This window comes from Desarmillaria tabescens (genome assembly GCF_030435595.1).
Source record: "Desarmillaria tabescens strain CCBAS 213 chromosome Unknown EV420scaffold_8, whole genome shotgun sequence".
Taxonomy (NCBI): Eukaryota; Fungi; Basidiomycota; class Agaricomycetes; order Agaricales; family Physalacriaceae; genus Desarmillaria; species Desarmillaria tabescens.
In genome coordinates, this window is record NW_026848307.1 from 1,438,475 (window position 1) to 1,463,453 (window position 24,979).

The 24,979-nt window shown below is 47.8% G+C and overlaps 9 protein-coding genes across 9 annotated transcripts; 6 read left to right on the top strand and 3 right to left on the bottom strand.

Moving 5' to 3' along the window:
• Positions 1-719: 719 nt before the first annotated feature.
• On the bottom strand, positions 720-2,213 carry EV420DRAFT_1476963 (uncharacterized protein; the record flags this gene model as incomplete). Its single annotated transcript, XM_060469374.1, has 2 exons — positions 720-1,559; positions 1,740-2,213. 2 exons carry the CDS (start codon positions 2,211-2,213, stop codon positions 720-722), a joined length of 1,314 nt encoding a protein of 437 aa, XP_060334720.1.
• An 800-nt stretch (positions 2,214-3,013) lies between these two features.
• On the bottom strand, positions 3,014-4,904 carry EV420DRAFT_1304319 (amino acid/polyamine transporter I; the record flags this gene model as incomplete). Its single annotated transcript, XM_060468452.1, has 14 exons — positions 3,014-3,196; positions 3,256-3,276; positions 3,328-3,349; positions 3,401-3,465; positions 3,528-3,610; positions 3,669-3,776; positions 3,825-3,887; positions 3,935-4,026; positions 4,080-4,181; positions 4,231-4,354; positions 4,402-4,549; positions 4,601-4,655; positions 4,677-4,788; positions 4,841-4,904. 14 exons carry the CDS (start codon positions 4,902-4,904, stop codon positions 3,014-3,016), a joined length of 1,242 nt encoding a protein of 413 aa, XP_060334721.1.
• Positions 4,905-5,398: 494 nt separating this feature from the next.
• Positions 5,399-6,299, top strand: EV420DRAFT_1523507 (uncharacterized protein). Its single transcript, XM_060472298.1, has 3 exons — positions 5,399-5,937; positions 5,997-6,028; positions 6,083-6,299. Exons 1-3 carry the CDS (start codon positions 5,719-5,721, stop codon positions 6,231-6,233), a joined length of 402 nt encoding a protein of 133 aa, XP_060334722.1. The 5' UTR covers positions 5,399-5,718; the 3' UTR covers positions 6,234-6,299.
• Positions 6,300-6,848: 549 nt separating this feature from the next.
• On the top strand, positions 6,849-9,090 carry EV420DRAFT_1639417 (efflux transporter; the record flags this gene model as incomplete). The annotated part of the gene is made up of 12 exons (XM_060476969.1): positions 6,849-6,938; positions 6,995-7,078; positions 7,126-7,149; positions 7,201-7,315; positions 7,371-7,438; positions 7,488-7,618; positions 7,668-7,879; positions 7,933-8,162; positions 8,213-8,348; positions 8,403-8,611; positions 8,666-8,840; positions 8,900-9,090. The coding sequence occupies 12 exons, from the start codon at positions 6,849-6,851 to the stop codon at positions 9,088-9,090; spliced, it is 1,665 nt and encodes a 554-aa protein (XP_060334723.1).
• Positions 9,091-9,308: 218 nt separating this feature from the next.
• On the bottom strand, positions 9,309-10,026 carry EV420DRAFT_1264982 (mitochondrial inner membrane protein; the record flags this gene model as incomplete). The annotated part of the gene is made up of 5 exons (XM_060467253.1): positions 9,309-9,346; positions 9,403-9,535; positions 9,589-9,791; positions 9,845-9,892; positions 9,948-10,026. The coding sequence occupies 5 exons, from the start codon at positions 10,024-10,026 to the stop codon at positions 9,309-9,311; spliced, it is 501 nt and encodes a 166-aa protein (XP_060334724.1).
• A 2,042-nt stretch (positions 10,027-12,068) lies between these two features.
• On the top strand, positions 12,069-14,451 carry EV420DRAFT_1639419 (aryl-alcohol oxidase-like protein; the record flags this gene model as incomplete). Its single annotated transcript, XM_060476970.1, has 12 exons — positions 12,069-12,189; positions 12,245-12,493; positions 12,544-12,650; positions 12,704-12,730; positions 12,783-12,972; positions 13,028-13,204; positions 13,259-13,579; positions 13,628-13,697; positions 13,749-13,776; positions 13,826-13,910; positions 13,962-14,308; positions 14,362-14,451. The coding sequence occupies 12 exons, from the start codon at positions 12,069-12,071 to the stop codon at positions 14,449-14,451; spliced, it is 1,812 nt and encodes a 603-aa protein (XP_060334725.1).
• Positions 14,452-14,761: 310 nt separating this feature from the next.
• On the top strand, positions 14,762-15,648 carry EV420DRAFT_1523532 (uncharacterized protein). Its single transcript, XM_060472299.1, has 2 exons — positions 14,762-15,035; positions 15,087-15,648. The coding sequence occupies exons 1-2, from the start codon at positions 14,806-14,808 to the stop codon at positions 15,385-15,387; spliced, it is 531 nt and encodes a 176-aa protein (XP_060334726.1). The 5' UTR covers positions 14,762-14,805; the 3' UTR covers positions 15,388-15,648.
• Positions 15,649-16,619: 971 nt separating this feature from the next.
• On the top strand, positions 16,620-17,636 carry EV420DRAFT_1304331 (uncharacterized protein; the record flags this gene model as incomplete). The annotated part of the gene is made up of 2 exons (XM_060468453.1): positions 16,620-17,175; positions 17,257-17,636. The coding sequence occupies exons 1-2, from the start codon at positions 16,638-16,640 to the stop codon at positions 17,634-17,636; spliced, it is 918 nt and encodes a 305-aa protein (XP_060334727.1). The 5' UTR covers positions 16,620-16,637.
• A 3,266-nt stretch (positions 17,637-20,902) lies between these two features.
• EV420DRAFT_1163954 (aryl-alcohol oxidase-like protein) lies at positions 20,903-23,865 on the top strand. The gene is made up of 12 exons (XM_060466157.1): positions 20,903-21,307; positions 21,363-21,611; positions 21,661-21,767; positions 21,821-21,847; positions 21,901-22,090; positions 22,145-22,321; positions 22,376-22,691; positions 22,744-22,812; positions 22,864-22,891; positions 22,941-23,025; positions 23,077-23,423; positions 23,477-23,865. The coding sequence occupies exons 1-12, from the start codon at positions 21,187-21,189 to the stop codon at positions 23,564-23,566; spliced, it is 1,806 nt and encodes a 601-aa protein (XP_060334728.1). The 5' UTR covers positions 20,903-21,186; the 3' UTR covers positions 23,567-23,865.
• Positions 23,866-24,979: the final 1,114 nt, after the last annotated feature.

Below are 24,979 nucleotides of genomic sequence, written 5' to 3' on the forward strand. Positions count from 1 at the left end.
GGTTTAACATCTCCCCATGGATTAGGTTGCCCTGCCGCAATTTCCCAATCATCCGGCGGATCTGGTGGCAGTGGTGGATGGGCAGGACAAGGGAGTGATCGGAGGTTCTGATCACTATGCGGTGTAGGTGGCACGACTGGAGGGGGTGGTGGTCCTCCGCCTCCACCTCCGCCTCCGCCTCCTCCTCCTCCTCCGCCACCTCCTGGTGCAGCGGGTGCTGGCCTGCTCCCTTTACCAGAGGTGGTGGTCGTGGTAGTGCCTCCCATGCTTTGGAGGTGTTGGTCTAGTTGTTTTCCGCCTGCAAATAATCCTGAACTCCCCCCAGGTCTGGTAACGGTGGTGGTGGTTTGGAGGATTCCCAGGTTTGAGAAGTCAGATTCCGAACCTTCAGTATTGGGGATTTCATAACAGCCTCCTTGGAGTAGTTGTCGGTCGGGGTGTAGGATATTCCAATAGTTTATAGCAATATACTGTGTTTCTTGAGATAGTATGCTCCTTTCTAATTGGGAGCCAGGCTCTGCCTGTTGATAGGCTCACCCCTGTGGAGTGGTGGACCAGTAGGTTTCGTGGGGTAGTTTATCATGCATATGCCACCAAAACTGGTCCCAGTTCATTTTATAGAGTTCTTCGTCGGTGGGGTCTCCTACTTGATCCCTGGACAAACTCGTCACCTTCCTCATTGGAATTGTCGAAGAAGGGTTCATCGTTGTCATACTCTCTCATACGGGTGAGCCTGTCGATTTGTATCCGGGCTCTAACCCACGGGTCCAGTCAGTCGAGATGGTCGGTTGGGTGGAAGATGGGTTCATATTGTAAGAGGTAGGGATTTCCGTCGATCCATATCTGGTTCCAATTCCAGACATATGCAAAGTACCTTCGGTACTCTTCAAAGATGTCGTCGAAGTCCTCTCTCTCATAGACCCACCACTGAAGCTCTCTTTGTGATATAAAGGGGGGTTCGACGTGAAAGGTGGGTTCGGGTTCGAGGAAAGGTTCGAGCTCTGGGTGGGGTCCAACTTCGTTATATCGGGCTCAGGCCAAGTCCCGTAGTCGTCGGCAGATCCGGCACCTGCAGTGAGGCCAGTCTGTGAGACTTGCCTGATCGAGCTCGGTTTCAATGGGATTTGATACGTCGGTAGTTCCGGCGAGGGATTGGGCTCCTGTGAACCACCAGAGGACAGTGTCCTCCTCGTTGGTATCTGCAAATAAGACTCTACGCTGCCACGGCGGAGAGTCTGCATGAGGGTGCTGCTTGAGTAGCTCGTCTGCATCTGTCTGCTCTCCCCATGGGTCTTCTTTGGCGGAATAGTATGGGGTCTGGGCCCCAGAGGGTCTTGGGAGTGTGAGAGGGATAGGGTTTTCTTCCTCGGTGATTGTGTCGAGGGTTCCCCCGATGGGTGAAGTGGACTCAACTGGTGAGATTCGTGCAGTCGTGGGCTCCCTGAAGGTGTCTGCCCATGCCCTGAGGTCTGCGATGGTAATTCTGTTTCTGGCTGGGGCACGATGTTCCTCTTCTGCCCACTGTGCTCGTTCTCTGGGGTCAGGTTGGATTGGAGGGTCTGGAACGTATCGACTTGAGCTAGGGATCAGCGATGTATAATGTCGTGGAGTGTCGATCCCGTGGACTCGTCGAGTCCCATCTGCTGAGTACCAGGATAGCCAGCTGGAGGAGCTGGTCGGGGACCCAGGGCCTTGGATTCTTGGCTCTGGGGAATCCCTCGTCGTATCCCTTGACTCACCTTCCATTGTTGTGCCGCTTCTCGCCACGAAGGGCTCTCCCCATGACCGCTGGGTGTGCTCGTCTGTTGACCGGGCACTTCCGTAGTCTGAACTATCTGGGCTGCCGCTGTTACTTCCCACATCGTGCCTGGCATTTGGTCGTACCCACTCTCCTTCAATGGCTCTCGGTGTTGTATTTGGGAGGCGTATTTCATGGCCTTGGTCGGTGAGGATTCTTTCTCTAGCGACATCAATGTAGATCCTTCGGGCTTCTCGTACGTGTAGCTGCTCTCTGGAATTGTCTCCGTTGTTTGGAGAGATGCTGTTTCATCCAGTGCTTTCTTCCTGAGGGGAAGACCTATCTTCTTCGCCCCTGCTACCATCTTGCCCTTCCATGTCTTGCTGTGAGAAGACGTGGTCGTCTTCTGGGACTGGGGGCTGTGGTGTGCTTGGGCGGAGTCTGATGGGAGTGAGGTGTCCGATTGAGGATTCATTAGAGTCCGTTACTCGCTCACTCGGGAGGGTCGGTGCTCTTTGTTGTGTTCATTCTAGTTCGTAGGCGTATAGAAGGAGCATGGACTCGAGGGTAGTCGCAGAGTAATATGTCTCAGAGTCTTCTGGATTCATACGGTCAACGTCGTTGAACAACGGTGAAGGTACTGGTTATGATTAACAGTATGACCACTGTTATCGCAGATAGTTGTAACAGGAATATGTAGAACAACAGTGTAACTTTGCTTGTTCGACGGTGAGGGTATGCGAAGCAAGCTTCGGCTAATTGTAATGCACTAACTTGGATTGAACAACGGTTGCCTCTAAACTGTCACTCACGTTCGGTGATTCAGTTGTGAAGAGGGCATTGCAATCGCTAGGTAAGGTACGATAGTCCTTAGGCACGAAACAGGGAGTTTCTGTGTGAAAAGTTAGGAGTGTATAACTTTAGCCGAAGCTGGGTGTAAGACCACAGCAAGGCTTGTTTAAATACATGGTGGTATTTACTAGTATGTACTGCTCTTGTGTCTCGGTGCATGCTGCCCCAATGCAGCGCTGTCTTCTAGGTCCTCTGTATCGTATGGTGCTTGGTATAGGAGAAGTCCTCCTGCAAGGAAGAAGACTAGCGTCCATACAGCGCTGTCTTCTGAGGAGCGTACGTGCCATCCTAGGGCGTGATCACAGGCGACCTAAAGAAGCGTGACTGGGTGAAGAAGGATCTAGCCCATAGAGTGTGATCAGTTTATGGGCCATCAGACGGATCATGTGTGTGAGCGGTGGATCATGCATGTGATTGATCGGGTCATGAATGATGTGAATCAGGTATGAGGAATGATGACGAGAGTCGAATGACAAGTTGATGAGATAAGATAATGATAAGCAAAAAATAGGGGTGATTCATGACAGTTGGTATCCGAGTTTGAGGATTGACGTAGTATACCCACTGGGACAGCAGGAGACTGCCATCTCGAGAGAAGGCAAAGATCTTAATCGATACCAACAGTCAATGCGAGTGAATGCGACGGAAGGTGAAAGCTTTTCTACCTGCCTTGAGGCTGTCATCATCTATGTCCAAGTCAGCATAGTATCTGGTGCCAGCATACCACATCCACATACTTGATTCGTACCCATGGCAAATCTGGGGATTGGCATCAGATGAGAGGATAACACATAGAGTTGAGATGATTACTGTGTCAAGATGACAAATGACCACACGATGAGAGTGCCAGTCTTCCCGAAGGAATTGAACAATATCTAATCAGCAATTAATTCATCGGTTAACAAGCTGTCTTCTATAGGACTCGTTGAATACCCACCATGGCCATGGGCTGACCGATAGGACTATCAATGATACTTTGGTAATCTTGACCCATACAGAAGACTAGCATGATATTCATGGCTTTGTAACAAGGCTTGTAAGCTGCCGGCACCATGGTCATTCAATGACAGAAACCTACCCCAGCCAAAAATAGTGGCAGAAAAGATGGAGCAAATGATAGCCATTGGAATGGCTATGCTGGCATTGGCTGCTTCCTCACTCATATGGATGGGATCATCAAATGCTCCTATAGTATATCAGCCAAAAAGGCATTTTCACAAGAAACAAGACACACCAACACCCCATAAAGGGGTTAAAAAGCTAAGGATAAACGCAAAGCCATTGGGCCATCCAGATACTGATTAACGTCATGAGCCAGTGAAGACTTCCAGCATGAAAACTGACCATTGGTGAAGTCCTTGAAAGCAAATTTTGCATTGTTTCTGAATTGTTCAGGAGTTGTCACTGGAAGGCCTATGATGATCACACAGAACAAGCTGTAATACAAGAATTTTTCAGTAGATGAGCAGGAAGGTGGAAAGAAACTGACAGAACATTAATTATCACTACAGCGGTTTGCAATCTAGCCATAATACTCAAGTTGAGGGTGCATATCAGGCAATGACAAAGGACAAGAGCACAATATAATCCACTGTATAGGCTCGTCAACTCTGTTAGGTGGTGATCGGGTAACAACTCACAAGGTTTGAGCCATAGTCACCTCAAAAGCGAGATCAGACCCGATACTCACTGCCGCCATAATCTGCACGGCACACCCCCAGTTGACACTCGTAAGGTCAGCCACATTACTGATAGTGTTGGAATCTATCTCAAGTTAACTCAGGCCACCGAATATAATATAGAGGACCTACATCCTACCATCCAACATAAAAATCCATGCCATTTCTCCGGCAAGAACATGAACGTCCAGTAATAAAGTCCGCCAGACGTTGGCACAGCAGATGCTATGTCTCCAACGGTGAGGGCAATTGCAGCAATGAATATTGAACAGACAGTCCACTATAAGCAAGGGATTGTTCCAATTACTGCATGTAAATGAGGTCGACTTACACCCCAGACCATCGCAAAAGCGCCTCCATTGGGGATGGAGAAGATTAGCACGGATCTGTATACAGTGAATCAGAACACAAATTGATATCCCAAGATAAAAAAACCCACTGATGAGAAAGAAGGTACAATCCCAATAAGACTGAAAGCAAATCCAAAAATCTCTAGGGGTGTGAAGTGTCTCTTGAGCTCTGAATAGAGAAGGGTGTAAGCTAGGATTGACATGTAGTGAAGTTGGCCTACCTTGTTTATATCCAAGACGAGCAAGAAGTCCCTCATCACTGTCTAGTGTCAAAAGGGAAATCATCTCTGTGGTCGTATCCTTCTCAGATGGCATGGCAATAATGAGACTCCAGAGTCACAAGATACACTGGTCATCAGTCATTTATAGGAAGCTCAAAGTCCAATATTATGAGATGATAGAATCATGGTCACTGAGTGCCACAGATCCGATATCCATGGCAGTGGTTGGCCAGCCCCATCTGGAAAGTGTACCATCACTATATGGTACTATATAGGCCATGTAGGCATGTAGTCGAGCTAGGGAGGGTCCTTAAGAAATTATGTGATTGGTCGCATTGAAATCTAGAAAATGGACTGTGTGACATGCCAAAAATATCCGGGATTTCAGGTAAAGTGTTACGTGCGATGGTGATTCTTTAGATCTGGGTATTTCATCCGATTCGCGGTATGCACAACACTAAGTCGATCCTAGTCGATCTGGATTTGCGTCGTCCCATCCATTATGTAAGTGAAGGTGGCGGGCTTTGCCGCTTGCCGGCGCTAATTAGTTATTAGGATTACGACGCCACTGCACATATCTCGTGAGCTGGCATTTCGTGATTAAGCCTGCAGCCTTACTAAGCCTACAGGCTGCGTCACGCACTGTTTACGCCTTCAGCCGTGACCACGGTACGCCCACTCTCAGCACCACAATTCCGAATTGAGATTCATATCAAACCATCGTAGGGCTCCCCGATGCCGGTTACTTTGGCCACAACTCCAAGCTGACCAACACCTCTCTCCGAGCTATCTTCCTAACTACTTTTCTCTCCGTCCTTCCTGGATTGCTGGACCTCGCAAGTCCCATTGCCGCCAATGCCATCTTCTCGCTGACCGCCATGGCCCTGGACCTGAGCTACATCATTCCCATCTTCCTCAGACGGGTGTTTCAAAACCACCCCGAGGTCATGTTCAAACCTGGTCCCTTTTATATGGGTGATGGCTTCCTGGGGGCTGCGATGAATTGGACGTGTATCCTGTGGACCATTTTCGTGTGTGTGATCTTCTCGTTCCCGACCGTGAAACCCATTACGAAGGAGAACATGAACTATACTTCGGTAAGAACTTTTACCCAACACGTTTTTCCCGTTTCACCGTGCTGACGGGGAAGTTTTAGGTGATAACGATTAGTGTCATGGTTCTAGCATTGTACGTTACTGATGAATTACTTCCTTCTTGAAATCTGCTAATATTCTTGGCCAGCGCATGGTATATCGTCGATGGCCACAGACATTATCATGGACCTCAGTCAAATCTTGGCCTTGGGCGGTCATACGTTGACGATGGCACTGCCGATGAAATTACTGTCGCTAAGTCAAAAATAGACCGGGAACAGGATCATGAGGATGTCTAGAAGGTTTGAGCACCGACTGGAAGGAAGTACTATATAAATTCAAAAACACAATCAGCGACACCTGCTCTACGTAGGTCATATGTTTGCCTTCATCTTGTACCTTATCACCATGCATACTAGATGCTGTCTACAATATACCCAGCCACTTGAAAGAATGTTAGTCAGGAAATGTCACAAATTCGTCTTAGCGTTTCGCAATCCCACTGCCATGCCCTGCCCTGAGGCTGCCCAGCGCCCCAATACCAAAGGCGGCAATTGTCACGCGAACAGCGCACGAAGAACGCTCGGCTGTTACGGAACCTCGGACACCCACCTGATGTTCCGAAGGTACTGAGAAAAACGACCGCTTCTATGGCAGCACCGTTCCCCTCGACAATGATGCACTCCTACGTCTACTACGTCCGGGGGAGGACCTTCATTTCGCCACAAAACTACTCGCGCGAAAAAACCGACGACGGGAAAACTAATTATCGGAGCTATCGTGTGGCGTAGGATGATATAATTAAACTTGGTAACAAGACCCACTTGAATGGTTCGAAGTAGGAGATAACTTATTTAAGCCTTCATGGATTCTGGCGATCCCCCATTAGTTCCTTGCTGTCCATATCCTCGAACATGGAGAAGGAAGTCGTCGCAAAAAAACCGCTTTCGAAAGGTCAGACAGTGGCCATCATCGCGACATGTACGCTGGCAATGTGGGTGAACGTGAGTCCCCGTATTCGTTGACGATTGACCTTTCGCTGATACGACCATTCGGTAAGAGCTCGAACAACACTTCAGCAGCAGTGTCTCTGCCGTCCATAGGAAGAGAACTGCATATCGAACAAACCCAGCTTGAATGGCTCGTAAGTGGGCTGGATAATTGACAAGGCGTTTACTGATTTCTTTCCAGGTCTCATCGTACGCTTTGAGTTCTGTATGTTTTCAATAGGAATAACTTTGTCCAGACTGTTCAACATTTTTGCAGGGTTGTCTCTTCCCCATGTTCGGACGCGTTGCAGATCTGTATGGTCGCAAAATAACATTCCTGCTCGGTTCCGCATGGCTCGCCGTCTTCACACTTGCCTGCGGGTTTGCTAAAGGTAAGCATGTCACACCTTCCCCTCCCCTCACTCACAACCTAACTGGTCTTACAAGATGAAATTGTCCTCGATGTACTTCGTGGTTTGCAAGGTGTCGGAGCCGCAGCAGCCCTTCCAGCATCAGTGAGTAGTTCGCTTACCGTCGACTTCCATTCGCTGATCTGTCCCTTAGATGGGTGTTCTCGCACATTCTTTCCCTCCCGGCCGAACGCGGTCCATTGCGTTCGCTTCTTTTGCCGCTGGAGCACCGTTGGGTGGGTTTACGGGACAAGCATTGGGTGGTACCTTGATCCAGCTCTCAGAGTATGAGCCTTCTCATTCAACGTATGAACAAGATCTGATACCTTTCTAGCCCTACTTGGCGGAGCAACTTCTTTCTGTCAAGTGGCCTGACATTGATGTTCCTGCTTATGGGCCTTTGGTGCATTCCGAAAGATGAACCATCAACCGAAGCCGATCGTCGCATCGATTGGCTGGGAGCGTTTTTAATAACCGCCGGACTAGTCCTCATAGTCTTTGTTCTAAGTGATGGGGAGATTGCTCCGAATAAATGGGCGACCTCTTGTACGTTTCATATCTCTTTCTGTTCTCGTTCTGGGGTTGAAGGAGTGTCATAGATATCATTGCTCTTCTCATCGTCGGTGTGCTCATCATTGGAATATTCCTGGCCTGGCAATGGTATCTTGAGCGCGTACAGCTCGATCCAAACGCACCGTATTCGATGTGGACTCCTCCCCCGATGATGAAGCTCTCCCTATGGAGCAAGGGAAACGGAAAATTTGCCGCAATTATGCTCATCGTCTTGTTCACCTTTGCCTCGTTCCTAGCATGGAATTTTTGGGCACAGGTAAGATGACATCGCATTTGGAGAAACCCACCTGATAATCCGGCGTTTAGCTGTTCTATCAAAATTACGAGGATTACACACCTATTCTCACTATGGTTAGGTTCATTCCCATGTTCGTCACGGGGATCATCCTCAATACCATTGTTGTTTTGATTATTGCGCGCGTTTCTATTGTATGGATTTTGGGTAAGCCACGCTTGACCATTAAGGTGTTGCTTGTTTATTTATTGTTCTTTCAAGCTACCGGAACACTGACCACTGGCTGCGCATCCTTGTTCTTTGCCCTGATCGACCCCAATGCTTCATATTGGCGATTCGGTTTCCCTAGTGCCATCTTGTCCGTGTTTGGTGCCGATTTCGTCTTTGCGTCAGGGACAATCTTTGTCGCGAAGATTGTCGAACCCCATGAGCAAAGCCTTTCCGGCGCTTTGTTCCAAACAATGAACCAGGTAAGCGTTGGTATGAAGCATGACGAAATATAATGGAACTCACTGGCACCATAGGTCGGAACAGCTTTGGGTGTAACAGTCACGACCATCATCTACAATCGAGTCGTTGCACAAAATTCAGCAAAAATGGGAGTTATTGTCGACGTCAGTAATAGCAATGCCCCTCGAGAAGCATTACTGGACGGCTACAAAGCCGCAGCATGGGGCTCATTTGCTTTCGGAGTCGTTGGTATGTGAACGTTTTCGGGCTTTGGGAGGTAGATCTGACCTTCAGATCACACACCATAGGTACCATATTCGCGGTCCTTTTTTTCTGGAACGTTGGCATAGTGGCTGATCATGGGCCTCAAGAGGCTGATGTCATTGACTCCGCACCATCGACTGCGTCGCAAACAATGCCGACTTCTACTATTGATTTGGAGAAGGGTGTATCAGATTCGAGACTTATCACTCGCACTCCGTCTATCGAGTCTCGGTGAGCTGGGGTTGGTACTATATGCTTTTGCTTAATTATTAGACTGGTTCTCGGCCGGATAGTTATGACTGTACATAATATGCATACCATTGGATCCCTTCATAATACAAAGCTTGCTGAATGGTCCTGGCACAGATAACTGCTCGAACAACTGCATCGTTCGTGTGTTACGTGTGAATTCCATGGATTGCTGAAATCGTATACTGATACAAGAAAACCGGCCTATGCGGTCCAAACTTTCGCAATAAGCTCCGTCAGACCTAAATAAATACACTCAACATTCGAGAAAGAAAGGAGTCTGAAACAAAGCTCTCACCAATATCGTTCGTGTTGAACTGGTACACTCCGACAAGGACACCCACAGTCGCAGTCCTCAAGCCCCAGGTCATGATGGGCCCAAGAATAGGGAATTTTCGCTTGTGAAGGTAGTCGACGAAGATCGAATCAAACTAGACAAATACGTTTGAGCGTTCTGCTCTCCTCGGTTGATCACGGAACGTACCCCAATATGACTGTGCATGACCAAGCTGACTCCTAGGACACCATCGAGAACAGGATAGTTGGTACCGCTCGTGACGAACGCAGCGGCAGTCAAAGGGATGAGCCCAGCCGACAAAAGGCGTTCGAATGCCCAGTGGTACGAGCCCGCTGACCTTGAGGGCGTCGGGAATGATGTCGGGTCGTTCACGGTTCCCTTGTATACAGCTAGGCAAAGGTGAATAAAAGCGACGCTAAGCGCGATATTGAAGAAAACGTACGTCCACCGGGAACGTATGCGGATGAATCAGACGCATGCCTGACCGCCACTACAGAACAGATACTGAGCATATTGCCGGTCCTATGACAGTGCACAAGATGTACCAGCACCGGGAATCCTCGAGCCCAGACGGTGAGCAAGCGACCTTGACAGCGACGAACGGAGAATGAGAGACGAGGACATCGTGGTGGACGAGGAAAGGTGTGTTGATCACTGAGACCGGTTGCGGAGAAGAGTTGTCCACGACCAATCACAGGCTTCGGCTTACATCCGAGGCAATACACCCGAATAGTCCCGACAAGCCGATCTTACGGAGTTGAATTCCTCAGCAATCGCGCTCATCTGTCAATACTGCTCCTTGTGCCATTTCCTTGACGACGCTTGGACGACGCGGTATTTACCTGTCGAGCTGCGGTGCAGCTCACATGCTCCAGGAACAGACAGATTTCTTCAACAAGTAAACTCTATCTTAAAGGAAATAAGGAATCCTTGTAAGTCTGTATTTTCCGTGATTCTATGCATATAGCTAGTCGATCTGATAGGTACCATACAGACTGAGAATACGTTGTTTTATTTGCGACTTTTGTTATAGGACGGTGCATACAATCACCACTCGATTCGATGATCGGATCAGGATCAGTCTTGCACTTTTCAAAACGTAAATGTCTACTGTATCCCGCCGACGTACGAGGAGCGAAATCTTTGGTCGGTGAAGCGGTCTCCGACACGTCGGGCTCTCCTCAAAACCGAAAGCATGTTTCAAAAGAGTCATGAGTGCCGGTAACTTGACTTTCACAGGCTTGCGTCCCAAAACAGATCCGAAGTATCTCTCCTGGGTACGATGGTTAACTTGAATGCATTCTGAATGGCCCAACTTACGGCCGGCAACCCTACTTACAAACAGATGGACACCTGCTGGCATGCTTATGCATAATCTTTCGATGCAGTTTAATTTTGGGGACATCTTCTCCTCACCGACCACTGTGCATATCGTTTTGCTAGTCCTGTACTATGTCAAAACAATGTAGGCATTATTGTTGATATGAACGTGGTGACTCTAGTAGGTTTCAGTGGGGGCTTCCACCGATACCTGCGATAATATTGATCAGTCAACCTTCAGGAGTTAAATCTCAGCAAACTGAGTACTGGTACTGAGCGAACGCGTTCACTACTTACGCGTCCTATGTAGAACGGCGCTTGCGAATACCCGGGTGAGGCCCGGCCCGGCTGGTGTCGAAGCCGGTCATACTTAGCTGTATCAAGATGGTCAATTAATCCAGTTTTCACAGTTTTCCCCCTTTGTGCTGTTCCGCGTTCCTTTTATTCATCCTAAAATACCTGGATAAGCATGCACAGTATATTTCTGTGAGTTTTAATTGAATTGCGTGGTTTTCAGACAATCATTGAGGTGTCAAAAGGATAAGCAGGCATTATGGGACGTATAAGCGACTGAGAACGCCGTTCTAGGGTTCTAGGACACGCGTTCAAGTTCGTTCAACTTTGAGCTTCCCCAATGCCGCTAGTAGCGCATCATTTCGTAACACTCAAAGAGTTGTAAGCTATCTTAGCACGCCAAACACGATGTCATCTCTAATGCTTCTCATTATTTTCAGGAGGCGCTGCAAGTTCCATTTTCCGGTTTTCGTCTTTCTTCAGAGAACGCTCTATTTATCATGGTGCTCTTATTTCACGGCCATGAAACCCTGCTATTTGACAGACGTCTTAGAGACTACCCCCTCGCTCGCCGGGTCTACGACTATCGCATCATCTTTCTCGAATGATTTCCCCCCGGTGCACAGCTCCATTATTGTCTCATGTTTCTCATTGCGCCCAATCCTGGCAGTGCCCTAGCGTCGGGTCAGCAAGTGGATTCATTGATGCGTCTCCTTTCTGTGCCTAAGTCTTACGTTACTTCGATATTCCAGACAGTGTCGAAACGTATTCAATGACATTCACGCGGATTGGAACCTTATTTCTCCGCGTTTCTATTCAAACGCGGATCACTCTTTATTATTCACCGACAGGCACAGCGCGCCGCCAATGTCATTGTGGCTGCTCAGACGAATCTCAGCCCGGATACCTGTGACGCGCGCGCACGGTAATGTCTTGATGATAGCCGGTAGTGCTCTGTTGTTGCCTTGCTTACAGCTGAAATCCGAGGCACTTGGTTTGTATAAGAAGGTCCTTGGTTCTTCTTCAATTCCTCAGCATTGGAATCACTTATCATGTTCTCTCTTCTCTCCCTCGGAATCGCCTTAGCTTCGCTCAAAACAGGCTTAGCAGCCGTATACGATGATCCTAGCCAGCTACCCACAGACAAGCAGTACGATTTCGTCGTCGTAGGAGGTGAGCAACTGCATTCAAGACGTGCCTGACACGTTAACTTATCATTAATCAACAGCGGGGACGGCGGGAAACGTCATAGCTGCACGCCTGGCTGAGAATGCCAACACCTCTGTTCTCGTTATCGAAGCAGGGAGAAACAATGTCGGATACGATTCTGACCTCATCACCATTCCATTCCTTGGTCCTCAAGCATCGCCGCACACATCCTTTGATTGGAATTATACTACGGTACCTCAGGAGCCGCTGAACAACCAACTCATTGCCTATCCTCGCGGCTATGTTCTCGGAGGCAGCAGTTCAACGAGTAAGCACAACGATTCTTGCAACGACGTCTTTTTCTGAGCTGTGAAACAGACTATATGGTATACACCCGCGGTTCTTCAGACGACTATGACCGTTTTGCTGAATTGGCTGGTGACGACGGCTGGAACTGGGATAACTTGTTCCCCTATGCTCTCAAGGTCTAGATTTTAATATTTTATATCCGAATTTTGATGCTGATACCACCCAATAGAATGAGAGGCACGTCCCTCCTAACGATGTGAGTCTTTTGCCTCGTGAAGAAGAATTCTCACTGATCAATCCGTGTGCAGGGTCATAACGAAACTGGACAGTACATTCCTTCAATTCACGGGACCGACGGGCCACTGGAGACAAGTTTATACGGCTACGCGGCGGATATCGACAGCCGAGTGATCGCTACAACGTCAGAACTCAGCGAAGAATTCCCTTGGAACCCAGATTATAACTCTGGGAATATGTTAGGCGTTTCGTGGATGCACAGTAGGTCTCCGATCTGGAGTAAGATTAACAGTATGATTGATTGACGTCTGATTAGGTACGATCGGTGGACCTCTGAGGAGCAGTTCTGCAACCGCGTACCTCGTACCCGCGTTGAGCAACTATTCCAACCTCGACCTCGTTTACAATAGTCAAGTCACAAGACTGATTCAGAATGGTGAAATCGATGGTCTTCCTGTATTCACCACCGTCGAGTTTGCTAAGAATCCTACTGGTGCGTCATTCCACATTTCTTTTAGGCTATGGTATTGACATGGTCTGTGTTCAGCCCCTCGTTACAATGTTTCTGCTACACGCGAAGTCATTTTATCAGCAGGCGCCATCGGAACTCCTCAGATTCTTATGCTCTCGGGAATTGGCAGATCTCTGGACTTGGCCGCCGTTGGCATCAATCCAATTGTTGACTTACCCGAGGTGGGCCAGAATCTGGTCGATCACCCGTTGTTGCCCATCCAGTGGAACGCAAACAGCAACGAGACTTTGGATCCTCTCTTCCGTGGTGGAGCAGCCTTCGATGCCGCCCTCGAACAATACCACGCGAACGGAACAGGTCGTCTCGCTGCGAACTGGAGTATCGAATCACATGTACGTATACTTTGATAGTGAGTCTGGGTTTGATCGCTGATGAGGGCGACAGGGCCTTTCTACCGTCTTCCGGAGAATTCATCCGTCCTTGCTGAGTTCGAAGACCCGACTTCTGGACCTGGGTATGTCGTCTATATCTTTTTACAGTGTCTTTGAGCTCAATCGAACCATAGTGCTCCTCATTATGAACATGCCTATGCTGTCAGTGTTCCCATCATGCCTGCTCCTTCTATTACTAAACTCCAGACAGAATGGATTCTTCACTACGTCTCAAACTCAGCCCACCTCCGGGTCATACTTCTCCATCATCAACGTTATCGTTACACCCGCTTCTCGTACGTTTCCTCTTCATCTCATAGGCGGTTTATTTAATTAATTCTATTCAGGCGGAGCGATAACTCTTGCTTCCAATGATCCTTTCCAGCACCCTACGATCGATCCCAAGATGCTCACTAGTGACTACGATGTCAGCGTCATGATCGAGAGTGTCAAGGCCGCCCAACGTTTTGCTGCGGCACATGCTTGGGATGGGTACATCACTGGACCGTATATCGACTCGGTGAACGCTACCACAGATGACGGTATCAAGGAGTACATGAGCCAATGGGCTACTACTATCAAGCATCCGTTCTGCACTGCTAGGTTAAGCAAGGAGGATGGTGAAGGAGTTGCTGACGGTCAGCTCCTGCTCAAGAAGGCTAAGGGAGTACGGATTGTCGATGCCTCGGTCTTTGTAAGTTTTATCATTTTATCATTGGACATGTCTGATGATATATTGCTGTTTAGCCCATCATTCCTGCCGGTCATCCTCAAGCCATGATTTATATTGTGGCCGAACGTGCTGCTGATGTGATCAAGGCGACATGGGGCATGTAAATTGGTCAAGTTAATATTTAAGGTCTTGAACCTCTCATTCATTCCATTCACTTGGACCATATACTACTTATCGTTACTCTATAGTAGTACTATACACTCTGTATAATCTTCGTACATGAATCTATTGTAATCACGCATTAAATAAACAGCCTTCTGATGTCGACCCGGAGCATTTTGTTCAGTTCTTCATAGTGCCTCACGCGTTAATGTTTTTGTAGAAGAAAGCAATGTATCGAATCCCTCAGCCGAAGGCCACTAGTCACTATCATTGTACAACTTCCAAGAAAGGTGGTCAACACGTGATCAGAACTTTTGAACTTCGGACCAGTACCACCATCGTTCTTGCGAATTTTCATGCAGATGTCGGATTACGATTATTTCGGTCACTCCCACTGGAACGACTTCTATCAGCTACCCATCGAGGACGGTTTCATCATTGACCCGTATTGGATCGACTACTTGTGGAGAATCCTCCAATTCGAAAATCCTTATTCGTATCATGCTGCCGAGAAGTTTACATTCATAGCCATCGAGTTGATTGATCTTGTCTGGTCGCCCTCTTTTTGCGATATTCTCGTCTGGCCGTAAGTAGGAAGCTTGAAACTATTCGTTTACCCTTCAGTTAACTGTAACAGGTTCACCCGCCCATATATCACGAGAGTTCTGTGCACTGTCGACACTATGCTTGACTCTAAACAACATCTCAATGATGCCTACTATGGGCTCATTGGCGATATCTCTACAGAAATCGATTCTGGTACTGGGGTTTTCAGCGCTAGTCTTCGGAAGCGATGCAAAGCAGCTGGTTTGATCATCGGACGTGAGACGCAGAGGCTAGAGAGCATAATGTATAAGCAGCTCAAGGTTAACGAGAACATCATGTTCGATTTTTGTACTAACGTTCACATAGGTCTTCTACCCGACGGGCTTGTGTGACATTTACACCTATCTCTACATATGCTGCGCGGGGTTGTGCTTGACACTTACCCTTCCAGTGACCGTTGCGCCGCTGTTCTTTTCCATCTCTGAAGAGTTACCAATTCGTGTCCTTTGTTTAATCTATCTCTTAGGCCTTCTGGCATATCAGGGTATATTCTTATTCATTCAAGTTACAGTGTTCACAACCCATGTTGTTCCGGAACTCAAGCAAATGCATACCTGTTCGACATTGCCCAACATATTCACACGTTGCATGTTGATACTTTGAGGTGTATATGGGCTTGGAGGGACATGCGCGGGTCAATCGCCCTTATCGCTGAGTCAGAAGGTAGACAGCTATCGGACATCACACACGCGCAGAGGTTTCTGAAGGCCTTCGAAGTTTCAGTATGTCTCCCTTGCGTGAAATCTCAACTGTAGTAAACCGTTCTAGTTTGCAGGCGGAGAAGTAGAACTATGGAAGACTCGGTCGAAGGTCCAAACGTTATCAAAATTCAAGGACAAAATACGAGTGATGAAGGATCAGGATGCGTACGATGCCGCCGCTGTCTTGTCGACAGCGTGTCCCTGGTATCTCAACAGTGCTCCGGGCGCCTTCAGATTTGGTCGTGCTATCTTGGTCAGCCTCTATACGAAAGTCTCTCATTCGCTATCTCACAAGTCGCTATAGCGGAAAGGTGCAGAACAAATAGAAGATATTCAACAAGCGATGGCGTTTTCTATAGTGGATGAATGTTTCCTAGTGCAAGTGCAATACGGTTACCCAACGATACATGGTCGAACGACGCGAAGAATGGCCTGACTTTGCTACTACTTCTTTTGCTGCTTTGCGCTTCTTCTCGGCTGGCTTTTTTATGCATACAGTACAAGTGATTTTACCTGAGATTCTGGACTTGATCTGATACTTTGACTACTGTACCTTGAGTTTTGTTCAATTCATAACTAAGGGGAACAATGACTATATAGCGAAGTAGGGGCACTAAGAGCCCTAACGACTTGTTTAAAAATGCGTATACGCGTACCTGGGTGTTCTTCCGTCCTCATCTTCCCGGTAGGAACTATAGGGTGTCGTCGTGTTGTCTATGATTCCATCCTTCCTGGTTTGAAATCGAAACTCGAAGTTTGGGCACCGCCTCAGGGAAGGAAGCAAGGAAGCAAGTTGCAATGCTCGATCGCGCACGTGTCTCCACCAGTAAAGACAAATGGCAAACAGACATATACAACGCAATCCTTTCTACTCTCACGCCATGGCAGAACGACGCCTTACGATGGACAAGGTCGTCGGATACCCACGAGTCTTTAGTGGAGTCATCCTAGGCCGTAGCCCTTTTACGCGCATAGTAGCCAAGGATCCAGTAGCGACACTAGGGAAGCTCGCTGTTCTTCCCAGCGAGCTTATGGACAACATCATTTCCACATGTTGCGATATCCAGACCACTGTCGCATCCTTTTCACTCGTCAACAGAGGTGCACGCAACGCCGTCGATGAATCATTTGCTTTCCAACGCGTCTCCTATTATGCCCCCGATGCACTCGCAGCAATGCTTCGAACACAAGCTGGCTCTTTTTTCACCCTCGAGGACCTCTACGATACTCTTTGCCGCAGTTCCTCGTGTTTCTCATGTGGTGGTTTTGGCCCCCTAATCTGGCTCCTTGAGTGCCGACGATGCTGTATGCCCTGTCTTCGTTCACCCGAACTCCTTCCCATCAACGAGTATGCGGCAACCAAGGTGTTTGGAGTATCAGCAGCTACATTAGCGGGTCTACCCGCCGTTTGCTCTGAAAGTGGCTGGGACGAATACCTGGACTTCCGGCGTCTTCTGAGCTTCACGAAAGTTCGCGCAGTGGCAGTCGAAGATGCGGGAGGCGAGGCACAGCTCATGGCTCGTATCAACTCCACAGCCCAACGCAGAGAAGCATACGAGTCTTACATGTCCCGGCGGGTCATTACAGACAAGAAGCTTCATGCCCGGTGGATGGTAGCCGCCCCTCTGCCTTATTTCAACAGACGCTCGGGACAGATTGACAATGACGGGCTCTCCTGCTTAGGTTGTCGACGGGCGTTTCACTCGGACGGCACCTATGACGACGAAGGCTACTATAAAGTATACCGCCGATATGATACAGTTTATACGATTCCGGACCTCATCGAGCACGTACGGACAGATTGTCCAAAAGGGCAGCGGATATGGAAGAAGTATTTGAAGGAGTCGAAACAAAGAAATGAACAAAATACTACTGAGTAGATGCAGTACGCGTAAAGGTTCTCTGTCACGTTTTCACAGAATGACTTCATTTCATGCAGAAGACAAATCTCATTAGGCTCCTCGTATCGTAAATGAACGTAAAAAACGGCAATTAATCCTAGTGCACACAGATTCTTATCAGAGTCATGTATTCAATGGCAGAGCAAGGTATACTCTTGGCTACTACTCTGGATTCCACCAGTTTATCTATTCGTCGAAAGCGTTCCGGCAGGCCTAGAGTAGGACATCCTCAAGCGTCGTGTAGTACCGAGAATTTAATAGCATTTGTTCGGAAATTCGAATCCATTTCGATGCCGCAGCATTATGTAAAGACTCACCAGTCATTGTAGTTGGACCTCTTCGATATCCAAATCCTCACCAATGGACGGTAATGAAATGGAGACCGAGGTAGTATTTGAGCTCTAGAAAATGTGTATCGAACTTGGATGAGTACATGTTTTGCGAAGAGAAGAAGGAGCGACGTACGTTCACCCACATAGCCATTTTACATGTCGCTATCAGTGAAAACGTTTGAAGGGTCGAAAACGGCGATCGGGTTTCTCTCTCATTTTTCTCCGGAACATCGACGATCGCAGTGGTATGAGACTTCATGGAGTGTAGATGCAGCAAAGGCGGTGAGAAGAAAATCAGCAACGACGCAGCTTATATGCCCGCCCGTCAAGCCAGAGAGAGGTGGGACCAGTGCACCACTCATTTCCGGTCCATTAATCATCATGTTCGAAGGTGGAAAAAAAACGCGTCGGCCGTACACGAGCTACTTTGATGATCGGTAACTATATTACAGCGCTTCCGGAAAATAATGGGAATGGCAGAAAATGGCGTCATCAGTTACATCGACCGATTAGTCTGATATATTTACTCAGTTTGGTCATAACCCTTCGACACATTTGGCGACGTCTCGTCTTCCTGGACGGCTCAGGCCTTCAGGGGCTAAAGCGCTAATGGTTCAACGATGTATATACCTAAAAAAGTATTTACAAGGTGGTTTCACACGGCAAACATGACGAACGTCATTTCTGGCGATTCTCATTATTTTTCGGAAGCGCTGTAAGATAACGGTAGAGTGGATTTCGTCACTTCGCAGGAGATACGCGGAGAAATTAGAGAGCGATTCGTTTGGGTTTTGAGGGGAGAAACACTTCCTTTTCGAGAATGACATCACATGACTCGGGTTTGAGTGGGTCACCGCGAATCCACACGAACGCCAAGGAGTCGATTCAGCAATCGCGCTCATCTGTCAACGCTCCTTGTGCCACTTCCCTGACGACTCACTGTTTACCTCTCGAATGACCATGCAGTTCATATGCACCAGGAACAGAAAGATTTCTCCAACAGCAAACTCTGTCTCAAAGGAAATAACTTCAAGGAACCCTGACTATAAGTCTGCATTTTCCGTGATTATAGGCATACAGTTGATGTTACATTGAGGTACCATACCGGCTGAGAATATGTTGTCTTGTTTTCGACGTTTATTTCTGGACGGTGTATGCAATTACCACTCGACTCGATCGGATCAGCCTTACTTTTCAAAGCGTAGATGTCTACTGTATCCCGCCGATGTATAAGGAGGGGAATTTTTGGTCGTTGAGACGGTCCCCGACATGTCGGATTCTTCACAAGACCGAAGGCATGTTTCAATAGAGTCATGAGCGCGTCGGTGACTTGACTTTCACAGGCTTGCATCCCAGAACAGATCCGAAGTATCTCTCCTAGGTATGATTGATCTTCATCGTGGCGCCTCGTATACTGGTGATCTGATTAAGACTGTAGGGTAGATAGTATCCTGTTCATTGTCGGAGAAAATGACAATGAGATTTGTTGGGTGTATTCAAGTTCAGCCTACGCCGGTATATGTTTTATTTCAGCTGGAGTTTTGCTGTCTATACTTAGAGGCTTTCCCCGAGCTGTTAACTACCACCCCTGGTAAGCGGCTGTTTCAAACCGGGCGAAGCTTGGGAAAATGGGTGGACAATAGCTTGATCAAGACTTTCGGCCATAGCGAAGCGAGTCGGGATTCCCTTGAATGATAAAGCGGCAGCATTTTGCTGGTCAAATGCCTGGGCCGAGCCTCGATGTTATCCGTGTTTCAATTGTTTCCCTCGTATTTTGACCGGCACTAATTAGTCGTCTGAAAGGTGGGTAGGTAAGTAGCATTACGCGGCAGTGAACGCCGCTCCCAGACTTCACACAATGCGTGCAGTGCACGGTCAATCTCTTCCACCGTACCCTCAGCCATTCACTACCACTACCTGTGTCCTACTGAGAACACTTTGTCTTAACAGTACTTAGCATTGTTTGAATGCATTCGAGCCCAAACGGTCGGCAACCCTACTAATAAACAGCTCTGCTGACATGCGTCTGCATACCATTTGATGCATTTAAAATTTTGGCAGCGTCTCTTCCTCACCGACCACTGTGCACATCGTTTTGCTAGTCCCGTACCATGTCAAAACGATGGTAGGTGTTATTGTTGATACGAACGTGGTGACTCCGAGTCTAGTAGGGTTCAGTGGGGGCTTCCACTGATGCCTGCGATAATATTGTCCGGTCAAATTCGTAACTGTTAGGAGTTAAATCTCAACAACGGAGTACTGAGTATTAAGCGAACGCGTCCTATGAACGGCGTCTAACGGCGTCTGCGAATAGCTTGGGTCGTCTGGTGTCGAAGCCGGTCGAGCCGGTCACAGCACCGTCACGTTTGAGGTTTTTTCCATTTTCCCCTTTTGTGCTGGACTGTACTGTTCCGCGTTCCGTTTATTCGTCCTAAAATCCTTGGATAAGCATGTACAGTATATTCCTGTGAGTTTTAATCCAATTGCGTGGTTGTCAGACAATTATTGACATGTCAAAAGGATAAACGGGCATTATGGGACGTATAAGCGACTCAGAACGCCGTTCTAGGGTTCTAGGACGAGGTAGCTTAACTGCGAGCTTTCCTAACACCGCTACCGCTCGCTTCATTGACCTTTGTGTATACCAAAAGAGTTGCAAGCTATTCTAGCGCAACAACACGATGTCATTTCTAGCGTTTCTCACTATTATTTCAGGAAGCGCTGCAAGTTCCGATTTCCGATCTTCGTTTTTGTTCGGGGAACGCTCTATGTGTCCTTGTGCTCTTTTTTCACGGGCTTGAAACCCTGCTCTTTGACAGACATCTTAGAGACTAACCCCTCGCTCGCCGGATCTACGACTATCGCATCACCTTTCTCGAATGATTTCCCCCCGATGCACAGCTCCATCATTGTCTCACGTTTTCTATTGCGCCCAAACTCGGATATGTCTCATTCACGCGGATTGGGACCTTATTTCTCCGCGTTTTCATTCAAACACGGATCACTCTTTATTATTCACCGACAGGCACAGCGCGCCGTCAATGTCAATACCTGATACGCGCCCGCGTGGTAATGTCTGGATGCTTAGCCGGTAATGCTCTGTTGTTGCCTTGCTTAACGCTGAAATCTGAGGCACTTGGTTTGTATAAAAAGGTCCTTGATTCCTCTTCAATTCTCCAGCATTGGAATCACCTATCATGTTCTCTCTTCTCTCTCTCGGAATCGCCTTAGCTTCGCTCAAAACAGGCTTAGCAGCCGTATACGATGATCCCAGCCAGCTACCTACAGATAAACAGTACGATTTCGTCGTCGTAGGAGGTGAGCAAGTGCATTCGAGACATACCTGACGCGTTAACTTATCATTGATTGATAGCGGGGACGGCGGGAAACGTCATAGCTGCACGCCTGGCTGAGAATGCCAACACCTCTGTTCTCGTTATCGAAGCAGGGAGAAACAATGTCGGATACGATTCTGACCTCATCACCATTCCATTCCTTGGTCCTCAAGCATCGCCGCACACGTCCTTCGACTGGAATTATACTACAGTACCTCAGGAGCCGCTGAACAACCAACTCATTGCCTACCCTCGAGGCTATGTTCTTGGAGGCAGCAGTTCAACGAGTAAGTGTAATGATTCTTGCAGCGACATCTTTTCTGATCTGTGAAACAGACTATATGGTATACACTCGCGGTTCTTCAGACGACTATGATCGTTTTGCTGAATTGGCTGGTGACGACGGCTGGAACTGGGATAACTTGTTCCCCTATGCTCTTAAGGTATGGATTTTACTATCTTATATTCAAGTTTTGATGCTGATACCTCCCAATAGAATGAGAAGCACGTCCCTCCTAACGATGTGAGCCTTTTGTCTTCATGAAGAAGAATTTTCACTGACCAATCCTTGTACAGGGTCATAACGAGACTGGACAGTACATTCCTTCAATCCACGGGACCGACGGGCCACTGGAGACAAGTTTATACGGCTACGCGGCGGATATCGACAACCGAGTGATCGCTACAACGTCAGAACTCAGCGAAGAATTCCCATGGAATCCGGATTATAACTCTGGGAATATGTTGGGCGTTTCATGGATGCACAGTAAGCTTGTTCCGATCTGGAGTAAGATTAACAGTATGATTGACGTCTGATTAGGTACGATCGGTGGACCTCTGAGGAGCAGTTCTGCGACCGCGTACCTCGTACCGGCGTTGAGCAACTATTCTAATCTCGACCTAGTTTACAACAGTCAAGTCACAAGGCTGATTCAGAATGGTGAAATCGATGGTCTTCCCGTATTCACCACCGTCGAGTTTGCTAAGAATCCTACTGGTGCGTCATTCCGCTTTTCTTTTAAGCTGTGAAGTTGACGCTGCCTATGTTTAGCCCCTCGTTACAATGTTTCTGCCACATGCGAAGTCATTCTATCGGCAGGCGCCATTGGAACTCCCCAGATACTCATGCTCTCGGGAATTGGCAGATCTTTGGACTTGACCGCCGTTGGCATCAATCCTATTGTTGACTTGCCCGAGGTGGGCCAGAATCTGGTCGATCACCCGTTGTTGCCCATCCAGTGGAACGCAAACAGCAACGAGACTTTGGATCCTCTCTTCCGTGGTGGAGCAGCCTTCGATGCCGCCCTCGAACAATACCACGCGAACGGAACAGGTCGTCTTGCTGCGAACGGAGTATCGAATCACATGTACGTATTCTTTGATAGTGAGTCTGGGTTTGATCGCTGATGAGGGCGACAGGGCCTTCTACCGTCTTCCGGAGAATTCATCCGTCCTTGCTGAGTTTGAAGATCCGACTTCTGGACCTGGGTATGTCACCTATGTTTGTTTACGGTGTCTGTGAGCTCAATCCAACCATAGTGCTCCTCATTATGAACATGCCTACGCTGTCAGTGCTTTCATCATGTCCGTTCCTTCTATCACTAAACTCCAAACAGAATGGATTCTTCACTACGTCTCAAACTCAGCCCACCTCCGGGTCATACTTCTCCATCATCAATGTTATCGTTACACCTACTTCTCGTATGTTTTCTCTTCATCTCGTAGGCGGTTTTTTTAGTTAACTCTATTCAGGCGGAGCCATAACTCTTGCGTCCAATGATCCTTTCCAGCACCCTACGATCGATCCCAAGATGCTCACCAGTGACTATGATGTCAGCGTTATGGTTGAGAGTGTCAAGGCCGCCCAACGCTTTGCTGCGGCACATGCTTGGGATGGGTACATCACTGGACCGTATATTGACTCGGTGAACGCTACCACAGATGACGGTATCAAGGAATACATGAGCCAATGGGCGACTACTATCAAGCATCCGTTCTGCACTGCTAGGTTAAGCAAGGAGGATGGTGAAGGGGTTGCTGACGGTCAGCTCCTGCTCAAGAAGGCTAAGGGAGTCCGGATTGTCGATGCCTCGGTCTTTGTAAGTTTTATCACTTTATCATTGGACTCGTCTGATGATATATTGTTGTTTAGCCTATCATTCCTGCCGGTCATCCTCAAGCCATGATTTATATTGTGGCCGAACGTGCTGCTGATGTGATCAAGGCGACATGGGGCATGTAAATGGGTCAAGTTAGTATTTAAGGTCTTGAACCTCTCATTTATTCCATTCACCTGGACCGTATACTACTTATCGTTACTCTATAGTAGTACTATACACTCTGTATAATCTTCGTACATGAATCTATTGTAATCACGCATTAAATAAACAGCCTTCTGATGTCGACCCGGAGCATTTTGTTCAGTTCTTCATGGTGCCTGACCCGTTAATGTTTTTGTAGAAGAAAGCAATGTATCGAATCCCTCAGCCGAAGGCCACTAGTCACTATCATTGTACAACTTCCAAGAAAGGTGGTCAACACGTGATCAGAACTTTCGAACTTCGGACTAGTACCACCATCGTTCTTGTGAATTTTCATGCAGATGTCGGATTACGATTATTTCAGTTACTCCCACTGGCATGACTTCTATCAGCTACCCATCGAGGACGGTTTCATCATCGACACGTATGGGATTGACTACTTGTGGAGAATCCTCCATTTCGAAAATCCTTATTCGTATCATGCTGCCGAGAAGTTTGCATTCACAGCCATCGAGTTGATTGATCTTGTCTCGTCGCCCTCTTGTTGGGATATTCTCATCTGGCCGTAAGTAGGAAACTTGGAACCATTCGTTTACCCTTCAGTTAACCTACAACAGTTTCACCCGCCCGTATATCACGAGAGTTCTGTGCACTGTCGACACTATGCTTGACTCCAAATAACATCTCAACGATACCTGCCATGGGCTCATTGGCGACATCTCTCGAGAAATCGATTCTGGTACTGGCGTTTTCAGCGCTAGTCTTCGGAAACGATGCAAAACAGCTAATTTAATCATCGGACGTGATACGCAGAGGCTAGAGAGTGTAATGCATAAGCAGCTCAAGGTTAACGAGAACATCATATTTGTGCCTTGTGCTAACACTTCATACAGGTCTTCTACCCGACGGGCCTGTATGACATCTACACCTATCTCTACGTGTGTTGTGCGGTGTTGTGCTTGACACGTACCCTTTCGGTACTCGTTGCTCCGCTTTTCTTTTCCGTCTCTGAGGAGTTATCAATTCGTGTCCTTTGTTTAATCTATCTCTTAGGCCTTCTGGCATATCAGGGTATATTCTTATTCATTCAAGTTACAGTGTTCACAACCCATGTTGTTCCGGAACTCAAGCAAATGCATACTTGTCCAACATTGCCCAACATATTCACACGTTGCATATTGATACTTTGAGGTGTATATGGGCTTGGAGGGACATGCGCAGGTTAATCGCCCTTATCGCTGAGTCAGAAGGTAGACAGCTATCGGACATCCCACACGCACAGAGATTTCTGAAGGCCTTCGAAGTTTCGGTATGTCTCCCTTGCGTGAAATCCCTGCAGTAGTAATCTGTTCTAGTCCGCGTGCGGAGAAGTAGAACTATGGAAGACTCGGTCG

Bases quoted from the DNA above. Each gene is read 5' to 3' on its own strand.
- EV420DRAFT_1523507 (XM_060472298.1), top strand. From the start codon at position 5,719: ATGGCCCTGGACCTGAGCTACATCATTCCCATCTTCCTCAGACGGGTG. The intron at 5,938-5,996 runs GTAAGAACTTTT...GGGAAGTTTTAG, and splicing joins AGAACATGAACTATACTTCG to GTGATAACGATTAGTGTCAT. The intron at 6,029-6,082 runs GTACGTTACTGA...ATTCTTGGCCAG, and splicing joins AGTGTCATGGTTCTAGCATT to CGCATGGTATATCGTCGATG.
- EV420DRAFT_1523532 (XM_060472299.1), top strand. From the start codon at position 14,806: ATGCAGATGTCGGATTACGATTATTTCGGTCACTCCCACTGGAACGAC. The intron at 15,036-15,086 runs GTAAGTAGGAAG...TAACTGTAACAG, and splicing joins TGCGATATTCTCGTCTGGCC to GTTCACCCGCCCATATATCA.
- EV420DRAFT_1163954 (XM_060466157.1), top strand. From the start codon at position 21,187: ATGTTCTCTCTTCTCTCTCTCGGAATCGCCTTAGCTTCGCTCAAAACA. The intron at 21,848-21,900 runs GTGAGCCTTTTG...ATCCTTGTACAG, and splicing joins AGCACGTCCCTCCTAACGAT to GGTCATAACGAGACTGGACA. The intron at 22,892-22,940 runs GTCAGTGCTTTC...AACTCCAAACAG, and splicing joins ATTATGAACATGCCTACGCT to AATGGATTCTTCACTACGTC.